This window comes from Nestor notabilis, unplaced genomic scaffold (genome assembly GCF_000696875.1).
Source record: "Nestor notabilis isolate BGI_N333 unplaced genomic scaffold, ASM69687v1 scaffold4828, whole genome shotgun sequence".
In the NCBI taxonomy this organism is placed as follows: Eukaryota; Metazoa; Chordata; class Aves; order Psittaciformes; family Psittacidae; genus Nestor; species Nestor notabilis.
In genome coordinates this window covers 62,334-75,146 of record NW_009940457.1, presented here as the reverse complement: position 1 = coordinate 75,146, position 12,813 = coordinate 62,334, and the positions used below count along the sequence as shown (strand labels likewise).

The window sequence follows — 12,813 nt, the reverse complement described above, 5'->3', positions numbered from 1 at the left end:
ATATATATATATGCATGACAAAGACCTCTGGTTTCCATGGGAAGCTCAACAGTTCTGTGCGAGAGCTTAAATTAGCTTACCCTACATGATCCAAGATACCATCCATTAATTACTTATTTCTTTTGGACCAAGGGAAGAAAACCAGATCAATGAAACACATTTCCCCAAGTCAAAAAGACTGAGCCTCTCTTGTATGTTATAAAAAGCAGAGCAGGGGGAAAACAATTCTGCACTGTGAATCTAAGCTTGTCATACTGGCTTTCTGCAAAACACACTGGCATTTTAAAATCCATTAGAAAAAGTGTAACAAACTCCTTTGGTTATCAGGTGATTAAACAACTTGAAATAAATAGCTACTTGAGTAGACTCTGTAGGATGTTTCCATTTCTAGAATGTTTGTTGCCCTCCATGGTCTCTTTTCCTTTTTAAAGCAAAATTCTGCATAGCAATTCAAGGTATATTCAGAAAATTGTGTATGTTAGTCTTAGACTGAAAAATTAATTATTGGGTTCTCTACTTCATGATCTTGCACATGTTGGTAGGAGGGGAAACTTTCAGAGCTTCAGGATCTGCAAGTTGGGAATGTTTTTCTGGATAATTGTACTACCAAGTTATTAATATGGTTTTGCTTTGGTATCACAGAAAGTAGAAAGCTTAAAAGCAATCTCTTAGCTTCTTTTGGAGGAAGGGGAGTTGAGAAATTGAAGGACTTACTTGGTAGATCCTTTTACATCTGATACCTGCAAGCAGTAATTTAATACATTTCCTAGGAGATTAGAAATATTCTAGATTACAAGATAATTGAACAAGCTAGGAACCAGCACTGTAGGAACAACTTGAGCTGATAGGAGAGTGGAAAATTTTGTTAGTGGTGGAGCTGAAAGAGGAAATTATTATTCTGCTGTTGTTGCTTACTATGTAGAGGGAAAAGAAATATTTATCCTTTAAATATGTGTTTCCTGAAGTCTTCCATATATCATGTAGCAGAAAACAAAGCAACTGCCTCTGCCTGTAGAAAAATAACAGTTAACTTCTATTTCTACTTAGACAAAAGCTTGTGCCTCCTTCAGTGAAACTGAGCTGATTTACCGTTAAAGGAGTAGAAAAAAATTTTGACTGAAGGAAATAGTCTCTCTTTTTCCTGCCTTAGTTAAGTTTTACTTTCAAGGTAGGCTTTTGGGTTCAACACTTACCCCTGTGCATGTGGCCTGTGTTTCCTCCCTCTTCCCCTCCCACCCTTATTTTATTTTTTTAGGAGGTCTGTGTCCAGAAGCTTGACAGCAGTGTTGTCAGACGTCAAAAACGCAGCTGGCAAATCATATATTCGTGGTGTAGGAAATTTTCTTTGTCACTTTTAGTTTGCCGATTTCGGTGCTAGTTTTGCTGTTTTCAAGTGTTATAAACGGAGTTTGAATGGGCGATCTGAGTAAGGTTTTAGGTTTATTCTCTGCCCACTTCCACTGCTGCCTAGAATTATTTTTTTCTTCCTTCCTTTTAAAATTCTTTTTTTCTTTGAGCTAAGAAGGACTTCTGTGCCCCAGAACTTTTTCCATTTTGTCCAGTTCTGTCAGCTCCTCTAGTAAGAATTTCCTTCGCTACTTTGTCTTCTCTCTTCAGGTCATTGCTGTTGCAGCAGTGATATTTTAGTAAAGCAGATAATTTCTACAACAGGAATGGAGTTAGCCTTAATGACATGTACAGTAGGAAATGTGATCATTTTATATGTCAACTGTAGCATAAATGATATAGCCTGAGGACAGAAGAGATCACATACCGCAGGCTTTTGAGCTTGCTGGTATGATAATAGCAAAGAATAGTCAATAAAGATAGGTGCTACACCTTAGTGTGATTAAAATTGAGGTGGTTGCTGTGGTTATGAAGCACCACAAGTGGAAAAGGAAGCATGAACCTATTTCATTAATAATATGTAGGCTGGTTATTAAATGTGCCTTTGAGCAAATATAATAACATCAAGCAAGGGCATCAAACAATGTTGCTTTAATTTCAGTTGTTTGTATTCTTCCTTTCAAATATAGCTGATCCTACTGCTCTGGGATTCATCATTTCTCCATGGTCTCTCCTGTTGCTCCCATCTGGCAGTGTATCATTTACAGATGAAAATGTCTCCCAACAAGACCTGCGAGCGTTCACAGCACCGGAGGTTCTGCAGAACCATTCTCTATCATCTTTGTCAGATGTTGAAAAGGTACAGTTCCTCTTCCTTGGCAGACAGCAGTTGTCTATCGCTGTTGATCCTTACACAAAATAGCTTTAAACTGTCCTTTTTGGCTCCCTGTGTTTCTTAATTTGTATGTGTAATTCTTGATTTCTTTTGCAAGAGGGGCAGGGATCCTCCAACATTTTGCATAGAAGTGGGATAGTGATTATGGTTGTGTGCACTTAGGAAGAAGTGTCTGTGTGTAGGTCCCTGTCACATGTGTGCTACTGACAGCCATACTTGGGCAATAGCTGCACAGACCATCAAACTAGCAGTAAGCAACACTTTGCCTTCTTTTTCTAAAAAATTACAGCAACACTACTAATTTCAATTTTTTAAATATTTTTGGCAAAATGCATCTGAGAGATAAGCACGGGAGTTTCTCGAGCACAATCCTGGGCTTAAAAAAATAGGATATTCCTAAACTAATCTTGGAAGAAAAAGTTTGTTTTAATTAACATAAGTATTCCTCATATGTGTGCAAAATTGTTCCTTTCCACCTTCCTTTTTTAACTCTTCCTCAAGGGTAGATGTTGAGGCAGGTAAGGTGTCTATGTGTGATCTTCTCCAGGTAATTGATATGCACAGTCAAAATTACTAGCTTCTCAACTGTTTTCCTAACAATAATTTGTAGCATATGATAATGCTTTCCCCAGAAAAAACATTCCCTTGGCCTAGTTAAAGATATTTAACATGTGGGCGTAAGAAGGATGCTAAGCCCTATTTCCATCTAGTTGGCTTCTCTGGATCAATAATCCTTAGGAAAGGAAGCTAGCAGCAACCACTGTTTTAATCTGGGAACAATTATGACATTTGGCAGTCAGGAAGAACAGCAACATACTCATACTCCAGAGGAGATGGATTGGCATTGATTGCTGTTGTGCACACAAGGACTATTGAAATATGGAGGGTTTTGTGTTGAATTTTTTGTGTTTGCAGCTTTTTTTCTTCTAAACCTTGTATATAGTCAGTTTTCTTTAGGACCGTATCCCCAAACACCTACTAAAAAATCCCTATTTCCTCACTTACTTGCAAGCCCTTTAGACATCCTTCTTGCCCTGCAATGTAGTCAAATAGAATGATATAATAAAATATGTATATAATTTTATCTGACAAAGCTATAAGCAATTAGCAACCTAGGCTGAAAGTTTTAATAGAGAAATAAAAATAACATTGACATCAATGCAAATTGTGGATCAGTTATGTAGGATGCAGCTGCCAAACTCTGTAGTCATACTGTTGGAATTGTTTATCCTCTTTCAAGAGAAACAACACTGTTGAAGACAGTAATGTTACCTCTACTGCCAACTCTGAAGTTAATATACAAAACAGGCCTTTAAAATGCCAGAAAAGAGTCTTGAACTGACATTGTTGTGACCTTCATTAGAGCTGATTGCATTCTTTGTTCCGTGCCAGTACTCATTCAGTATGTTACTTTTTTCTTTTTGAAATAAACAGAGAACTGTTACTATTAAAAGCCATGCTCTGATGTTTCTTTATCTTAACCTTTAGGCAGGAAATACTCAGAGGGGCCACTGTGGCCTGTAAACTCCAGCACAGCTTATCAATAGGCGTTGACCAAATGGCATTCTGCACATATGCAGTGCTGATTAATCCTCACTGATTGTGGCTGTGTGAATTTGTTTCTTGATGCCAGTATAACCTTGCTTGCTGGGAGGCAATGACAAAATTGAGACTCTAGACTGCAGCAACTGTGTTGCTGTTTTCTTTGGGAAACAGTTGGATGTAGAAATAGCAAGCTTTGGCTTTACATAAGCAACTTACTTATACAGTCATGTATAAACTAAATAAAACCCTTTAGCTTGTGGTATTCAGCTTTAGCATTAGGCTGAAGCTTCAGGTTTTGGGCTTGAGATGAATTAACCTGTATAGTGTTTGAACTCTACTTGATTTTTGGTGCATGTTTTGCATGCACTGGTGGAGGAAATTAACTCCTCTGATAGCCTGGGATGGTACAAAAACATCTGAAGAAAACTTGCTACAGCCATTCTTGTTCTTGGTTTAAAGCCTTGTGGTAAATCACACAGCTGTTCTCCCAGTGTGGTAGTCATGTCTGGGTGCAGTGAAGGACAGCCATAATCTCAAGACAGGATCTGAGAATTACTCATCCTGCATTTGCTCTTACGAGACCCTTCAGTTGTATTCTTAGAAATGTACTATTGAGAATTGAACTTTTTTCATGATGGCCATGCTATATACCAGTACATGTAAAAATAATCTCTGATAATGCATCAGGAAAAAAAAAGACCAGAGTATCTGTAATACTGATCTATAATCCCCTGGTTGGGTACTATGTAGTATAATATATCTGTGCAAAATGCTTCAAACATATCATGTTTGGGTATATTTGCTTACTTGCTTATATGGAAGTAGAAAGCTACCTGAAACATAGCTTTGTACAAAAGTTTTGGCATATTAGGGCTTGATCAGTTGAAGTTAGTAGGGCTTGTAAACAGCTTATGTATGCATTGGGGGGTTTTGACTGTTTACATTTGTGTTAAACTGTGTGTTGGATGGTACACTGGTTATTTGTCTTGGTATGTTGAATTCTTGTTTCTTGTATCTTGCTTCACACATGCTGACTGTGGTAACTTTTAACTTTTTCTTTTTCCTATCAAAACTTCTGTAGTCCACTGAACTCATTTACTGGAAATTTTCACTGTTTTCCTTTCTGATTGTTATTCTGAAATCAGACCATGTCTGAAAGCTGCTGAAGGCAAACGTCTTGTTTCTTAAGACTTTGTCATATAGTGACAGGGTTGCATTTGTCTTATGAAGTTATGACTTTACTTGCTAACACAAAGTAACACTGTATTCAAGTATAAATATTAGAAAAAATTATAGTCAATGAATACCCTTTTGATTTCTAGACACACAGTCAATTTGAATGCAAAATAGTCTGAGGTAACTGCAAGCTTACTGGAAATAGAGTAAGCAAACCATTCAAAATTACAGTGAAAGACAACTGATAGGACAAGAGGAAACGGCCTCAAGCTGTGCCAGTGGAGGTTTAGGTTAGATCTTAGGAAGAATTTCTTAACCAAACGCGTGGTCAGGTATGGGAACAGGCTGCCCTGGGAAGTGATGGAATCACTATCCCTGGAAGCGTTCCAAAGCTGTGTAGACGAGGCCCTCAGTGACATGGTTTAGTGGTGGGCTTCGCAGTCCTGGAGTATAGGTTGGACTTGATGATCTTAAAGGTCTTTTCCAATCTCATTGATTCTATGATTCATTTTGGAAATTAGTTTTATGTTTGATATTTTGTGGAAAATATTAAAAGTAATAAAATAGAAAAATGAGCTAAAATTTTTTTAATAGATGCTTTTATTTAGAAAGCTGATTTCAGATAGGTCAGTAGGGTAGCATGTTTTAGTTTAGAGGTCTGATTTGCAGGGTTGTATGATAATGTTTTTGTTGAGGATGATGCACTTCTTGGTTGTGGAAAACACCTTCCATTATATTGGAGCTTAGAACCATGGAATCATAGAATATCCTGAGTTGAAAGGGACCCATGAGGATCATAGAGTCCAACTCCAAACTCCACAGAGAGCAATCAAAGAATGAAATATATTTAAGAGTGTTGTCCAAATGCTGCTTGAATACTGACAAACTTATGACCATGACCAGTTCTCTGATTAGAATAAATAATTTTGGTAATAGACTTCTTAATTGCTTTTCTTTGTATTTTGGGAGGATGGGAGGAGTTGGTGCTTTTTTTTTTTTTTTAAGTTTTTTGTTTGGTGGTTTGTTTGTTTGTTTTTGTGGGGGGTTGTTTGTTGTTATTTCATTGTTGTGTTGGGTTTTTTTCCCAACCAGATACGGAACAGTTTTCTCAGTATTTAAAAGATAATGTTTCTGGCTGAATGGACCGATGGTATTAACTGAGAACCGTTAAGTTTGTCAGTGTCTGTGACTTCTGTTCTCTTTTGTTCTTTGTATGGAACAGAGATACCCTACTTTGGCCAGTGCTTTCTTTCTGGGAGAGGAAGTTGAAGGATGGGTGAGCCCTTCTTAGGTACACAGTGCTGGCTACATATTTGTGTCTAGCATAAAGGTGTGTTTCAGTGTTTGTCAGTCAGCTGGACTGGACCATACCAGTGAGTAACCATGTGTCAGCAGTATCTGGTGTATCATTGCCTTATACTGATGGAAACCTTTCTGTCCTGCGCTGACTCATATGCTATGCTAGACAGAGACCATCTGACAAGATTTAAGTGGCAGAAGTTTAGGACTGGGGTGCTTCTCAAAGTATGCTGAATTCCAATTTCATGTGAATAAAGCACGTTGAATTCACTAGTACGACCTTAAGGTATGTTGCTTCTAAGTGTCTTTAGTAATCACTTCCTTACCTTGTTACAAAGCTGTGCTGCTCTTCCAAATACATAGAAAGGAAACTTTTTTTCTGTTTTACAACAGAAATCTGAAAATATAACATACTTGTGTTTTAGGGTTAATTCCTGGCATGGTGGAGTAATGGTATAACGTCTTTCAAGCAGAGTGGTCTAAAACGAAAAACATTTATGCATCATCCTTTTTCTGAGTCTTTGAGAATATATTTTGTTGTCTTGAGTAGGCTAAGAGACTCCTCAGTACAAAGATGAATTCTCTTGTAGGACCTGAAGCTATGCCTAGATGTGTGATTTTTAACAACTTAATGTGTTATACTACGAGAAGAAGAAAATTATTTTTAGCATTTTGTAAGTTCTGTTGAGTCCATCCATTACACTTGTACACTCAATTTACACTTAAGTTTTCTAAATCTCTGTGTTAAGTACCTGAGTCTGGACAGATCTTGTCAATATATATTTCTAGGACTAAAGTTAGATGTTTTGCTTTTAGTTAGCTAAGAGGCTGACTTAAGCACGTTGCTTTTAATTTATTGCTGTCCCTGTAATTGTTGTTCATCGCCTGCACAATTATCTAACTTGTTGCTTGAAGTAGCACAAATTTAAGTAGTACAAATACTACTAATAACTTGGTAGAAAGAATCATCACTAGTGTGTGTTACTTACACCATACAGAAAAACTGCTTTTTTTCTGCACTTGCCTACGTGTTTGGTTTTCACAGTCACCTACAGGGGCAGTATGTGTTTGTGTTCTTAATTCTGCAGTATTTAAAGGTTTTATTCCCTGTCCTGATGGGCTAATTGTGTTAAAGATACATTAATGTCATTAATGATGATATTAATCATTAATTATACATGTAATGATTAATGTATCTTAAAGTGTCAATAATAGGTTACGGTGATTGCTTTGTATGTTGATACTTCTATGTTAGTTCCTTTTTTGCCTTTGATCCCAGTCTTAGGGATCTCTTGACAGTAGTAGCCCACTGTTTGATTCTTCTTGAGGTCTGCCTTGTGTTTACATTAAAATTTAAGGACCCTTGGACAAAACAATAGAGTGTGTACCTCACTGATAAAAGGGATTACATGTGCTTGTGGCTTCAAAGTGAGATGAAAGCTTAAAACTGAACAGAGAAGATAGAGGCACTGGTTAGATGCAGTACATTTATTTCATAGCAGTAGGAGAAAAACAATTTGAAAGACAACTGAGCTTAAATACCAGGAGTAAACGTAGACAAAATGATGTTGGTAGTTGTTCTATTTTAAAGTTCTGCTTTGCATTTCCATTCCTGTTCAATGAGTCGATGTCTTGTGCCTCATGACAGGTCCATATTTATTCTCTTGGTATGGCACTCTTCTGGGGAGCTGACCATGAAGTTCCTCAAAGTCAGGTAAGCTTTGTTTAATACTGCAACTTCAGAGTTGATAGTTTGACTGAATCTGCATTTGAGTTAACATGTAGGGTGTCATAATAAGGCACTGAAGAGGAGGATTTCTTTCCTGTACTTGGAACATTTTCCTGTGGAGTGTGTGAGAGTGGTAGTATCTAGCAGAAAGGAGGTGCTGATACTACCTTTCTGTTAGTTTCCATGAAGATATATCTGGGCTAGTCTATCCTGTAGTGTCACAGGCTGAAAGACAACAGTTGAAGTTGCTGACAAAGGAGAAAAATATTTGTTTTGGTTTAGGCTTATATAAAAACAAACATTTAAATAACATTGTTACTTTACTCATAATAAAGTAGCTTGTTCTCTGTGCTGCTGTTTCTGTGAATCTGGACTTGGCACATACAGATACTTACGTTACACAATGACCAAGAAAGGGTACGAATTGCTTGGAAGAGGGAGTAGACTCTTGCTATTGACTTGTCAGTCAATGCTAACACAGTTGCAGACTGCTTAGAGCTGAGCGTTATTGCTCAATGGGGTTATTTCACACACCCAGCAGAACTCCTAGACTTTTGGAAAGGCTTCAGTCTTTCCAAAACTGACTGAAGGTGATGTGATTCATCATCTTCCTGGGTGCTCCTTCCCTGCCTCCAAATAAACTTGCAGAAGTCAATATGCAAAAGGGTGAACATAAGATGAAATGCATCTAAAAAAAATGTTTCATGATGGACTTGCAGTTGTGGGGTTTGGCAGAGCATTGTGCAGCTCAAGGATCTGTTTCTGTTTCATATATGAGTTCAGTCCTACTAGTTGGTGTTATGTGTAAGGGTAAAGAAGAAACTTTTGAAAGGCTCCTTGGCAGTGTAAGTGTTCAGCTCCTAGTATTTTCTTTAATGGAGTGGTAGTTGGGTTTGGAACTACTGATTTGGAAGAAGCTGCCCAAATGCAAAAGTCAGAACAATTGAAGCGATGACTGTTGTAAGGGTACTTCTTTGTAATGCCTACAGCACCTGTCCCAAAAGCCCCAATATTTTCTTAGACAGTTATGCCCTTTATTTGCTCTCCTATCTTGTAGGAGATGAAAGGAGCACTATTCAGCAGTAGTGGGAGAGTGATTGAAGGTAGGTAAAGGTAGGTGTTGAGCAGAAAGTTGGCATGAATTTTAGTTCCCCTTTTCTTTGTTTCTTCTTCCTTCTGTGTCAGGTTGTAGCAACAATTTCACAGTAATGCAGTGGGAAGGAGTACTCTACCTTTCAATATAACAATATTTTACAAAGACAGTGTGGTGAGGTATGCCTGAAAAGAAAGGGGGAGTAGAAGTCTAGAATTTACCTTTGGGATGTCTCATGTGTCGCCTCTGTCCAGTGGTGTTAGTGGGAACAAACGGACAGTCTGCGTATGGCATTACTTTTAACTGTTGAATTGCACATTCAGATTTTCCTATCTTTAAGGGGTTTTTTTCCGTATTTGTCTGCCTATGTTGGCTAATGAGCTGCTTCTCTGCTGGGAGTGTGGTTGAATACAGGAGTGATTTTTACGATTAGTTAGAAGTGCTAAACAGAGAGATGGGAAAAGCCTATGTTAATTAAATAAGGGTCACGCAGAACTCTCTTCTTTATTATTTTTTTTATTTTTTTTTTATGGTACAGCTTGAGAGTACTAATACAGGGAAGACTGGAAGATTATAATGGTTTGAAGTGCTCTGTGATGCAAAAAGCACACCAATGCTTGTACTTTGTGGGTAACCACCCACTTTGGGAGAGGTGCAGATCAGAAAGTTCAAGTCCCAAGTGCCTGCGGCATCTGGGAACGAGTGTTATTGCTGATTATTGCATACCCTGAGGAGTGATATTCCACATACAGTGTGCTGGATTAGCTGAATGGGTAGAGGAGAACTAATTCTAGATGGTTCTTAACTGTATGGGTGTTGTCTTGCAACTGTGAAGCTTTGCTTCCTTAGCTAGTGGATTTGCTGGTTTATTCCTTTTTTTTTTGGTTGATACTGTTTGATGGTGTCACTGCACTTTGGAAATGCTAACACAGCTGCTGCAAAATATTGGTGAGGTGAGGAACTGTAGAAAATGAGCAGAGACCATTACAAAACTGCAGAATGTTCAAAAACAGCAGAGAAAATTTCCTCTGAACATTTCTGCCAGTCATTAAGCCCTTGAGAAAGAGAAGCATTAGTGACCGGCACTTACAGAGCAGGCAGCTTGTTTTAACGAGATTGTTGTAGGGTAGGAATCTAATCTAGATGATGAATGCGTGGCCTGATCTGCAACTGCTGTTTTTTTGTCATCTAGATGGTGACTTTCAAATTGGTATTCAGATAACATAGGCGGTAAGTCTCATGAATAGTTTACTGTGCTGAATGTCTTTTGTCTCTGTGTATACCGCAAGTCGCTGATAAAACTGGTTCTCCTATCTCTCCTGTGTTTGTTTGTCACTAGCCTATCAAACTTGGAGATCATCTCAACAGCATACTCCTTGGCATGTGTGAAGATGTCGTTTATGCCCGTGTATCTGTACGTACTGTTCTGGATGCTTGCAGCGCCCACATAAGGAACAGTAACTGTGCCCCTTCTTTTTCATACGTGAAACAGTTGGTCAGACTGGTTCTGGGAAGCCTGTCTGGGGTAAGTCTCTGTCAGCATTTGAAGAATAATAGAGATGAGCATTTGAAGAATAATAGAGATGAGCAGGAAGAGAGCAAAGCTGCTAATTCAGTCACTCTGCAGTCATTCTTCGTCTTGTTTTACGATGTTGCAATTTTGATAAGGGTGAGTGTTGAGAGAAGTCCTTCTCTCCCATTCTAACAGTTTGTGCAGTTGACAGTTCCTCCTGGAATACGCATGCACGACTGCTCTTTCTGAGGAAGGTAATTTTGTGACTGTTTGTCTTCATTGAAAGTGAAGTAGGGAAATATGGGAGAGCACAAAACATGACGAACTCTGGGGCAAGCCTTAGAATTGTTGCTACTTGAAATGCTTCAGAAATGGTTGCTGTGAATTTTATTTTTTAAAGCTATGCTTGACTTTTAAGAGTTGTTTATTAACAGGAAGAGATACTTTTTAGGCAGTGTGCCAATTCTCTTGCAGTTCTGCTCAGCTCTTGGATATGATAATTGTGGAGGATGTTATTGTCTAATGATGACAAATGCATTAAACTGTTTTCAAAAGTAAAGGGAACTACATGAACTCGTGTTGCAAAGTTACTATTCCTGACAGGCAACCTCTCTTTTCACCTAAGCCATTACAACATAACTTCAGAATAGTTAAATAATTTCAAGGCTCTGAGTAGAAAGGAAGGTCATCGATTGTCAATATTGTTAGATTGTTCTCTGGCCAATACTTGCTTTCCTTCTGTTTATAATTAGAAGAAATGATGAGCTGTTTGTTATTGCTGGAATGATATTCATAGAATCATAAAATCATAGAATAATTAGGGTTGGAAAGGATCTTAAGATCATCTAGTTCCAACCCCCCTGCCATGGGCAGGGACACCTCACACTAAGCCAGGTCACCCAAGACTCTGTCCAACCTGGCCTTGAACACTGCCAGGGATGGAGCATTCACAACTTCCTTGGGCAACCCATTCCAGTGCCTCACCAGCCTCACTGTAAAGAACTTCTTCCTTATATCTGACCTAAATCTCCCCTGTTTAAGTTTGAACCCGTTACCCCTTGTCCTATCACTACAGTCCCTGATGAAGAATCCCTCCCAGCATCCTTGTAGGCCCACTTCAGGTACTGGAAGGCTGCTATGAGGTGTCCACGCAGCCTTCTCCAGGCTGAACAGCCCCAATTTCCTCAGGCTGTCTTCATACGGGAGGTGCTCCAGCCCTCTTATCATCCTTGTGGCCTCCTCTGGACTTGCTTCAACAGCTCCATGTCCTTTTTATGTTGAGGACACCAGAACTGTGCACAGTACGCCAAGTGAGGTCTCACGAGAGCAGAGTAGAGGGGCAGGATCACCTGCTTCAAGAGGTGGTGATCCATGGTGGTCCTGAATTTTATCTGGCTTTACATCATTGAAAGTCCTTTTTTTATCTCATAGGGGTTATGCCAACATAAAGATTGGTGTCTAGAGACAAAGCACTGTAATTGCAAGAAAAATGTTTGACTTGCTAATGCTTCCTTTTTAAAAAAAAAAATTATTATCTGTTAGATGTTCATAAATTTGGTTTGGAAACGCTTGCATGAGGTGAGAGGTCCCTGCATTTGTCTAATATTTGGCAGCAGCTGATTATGACAGGCCTCCAGAAATAATGCTGAGCCTGAGCTCCACAAAGCGTTGTCTAGTCTGTGAGGTTATCTCTGTCAGTCCAGTGCTCCTCACTGTAATGTCTGAAGTCTTGTGTATTTGCCAAGGGGAGCAAGTCTGTGATTCAATGAAATAAAGGCGTACAAGGCCTTAATCAGTGAAACTATTAAAATAAAGATCCAAACCTTAAATCAGGCCATAAGCTATAGAAAAGGCCACTATGGAAACTGAGGCATTAGTCCTCAAGTTCTTAAAGGCCCTTTCTGCTTAGCAGATATTTTGCTTTTCCTCATCTTGTTCTTGTCAGCAGGCTTTCAGAGGCAGTGTGATGTTAGTGTCAGGGTAATCTAGACTGACCTGCCAAAGACAGCAAAAAGATCCAAACCTTAAATCAGGCCATAAGCTATAGAAAAGGCCACTATGGAAACTGAGGCATTAGTCCTCAAGTTCTTAAAGGCCCTTTCTGCTTAGCAGATATTTTGCTTTTCCTCATCTTGTTCTTGTCAGCAGGCTTTCAGAGGCAGTGTGATGTTAGTGTCAGGGTAATCTAGACTGACCTGCCAAAGACAGCAATAATG

General features: G+C 38.8%; 1 protein-coding gene across 1 annotated transcript in view; it reads left to right on the top strand.

The window, feature by feature from the left end:
- Positions 1–1,671: 1,671 nt before the first annotated feature.
- The window catches only part of PTPN13 (protein tyrosine phosphatase, non-receptor type 13 (APO-1/CD95 (Fas)-associated phosphatase)), a gene marked incomplete at both ends in the record, with an annotated part of 73,300 nt that continues 62,158 nt past the window's right edge, over positions 1,672–12,813 (top strand). Inside the window, 4 exons of the mRNA XM_010020350.1 lie at positions 1,672–1,709; positions 2,037–2,206; positions 7,911–7,976; positions 10,424–10,609. Of these exons, the coding sequence (XP_010018652.1) occupies positions 1,672–1,709; positions 2,037–2,206; positions 7,911–7,976; positions 10,424–10,609 (460 nt within the window). The remainder of the gene's footprint in view (positions 1,710–2,036; positions 2,207–7,910; positions 7,977–10,423; positions 10,610–12,813) is intronic.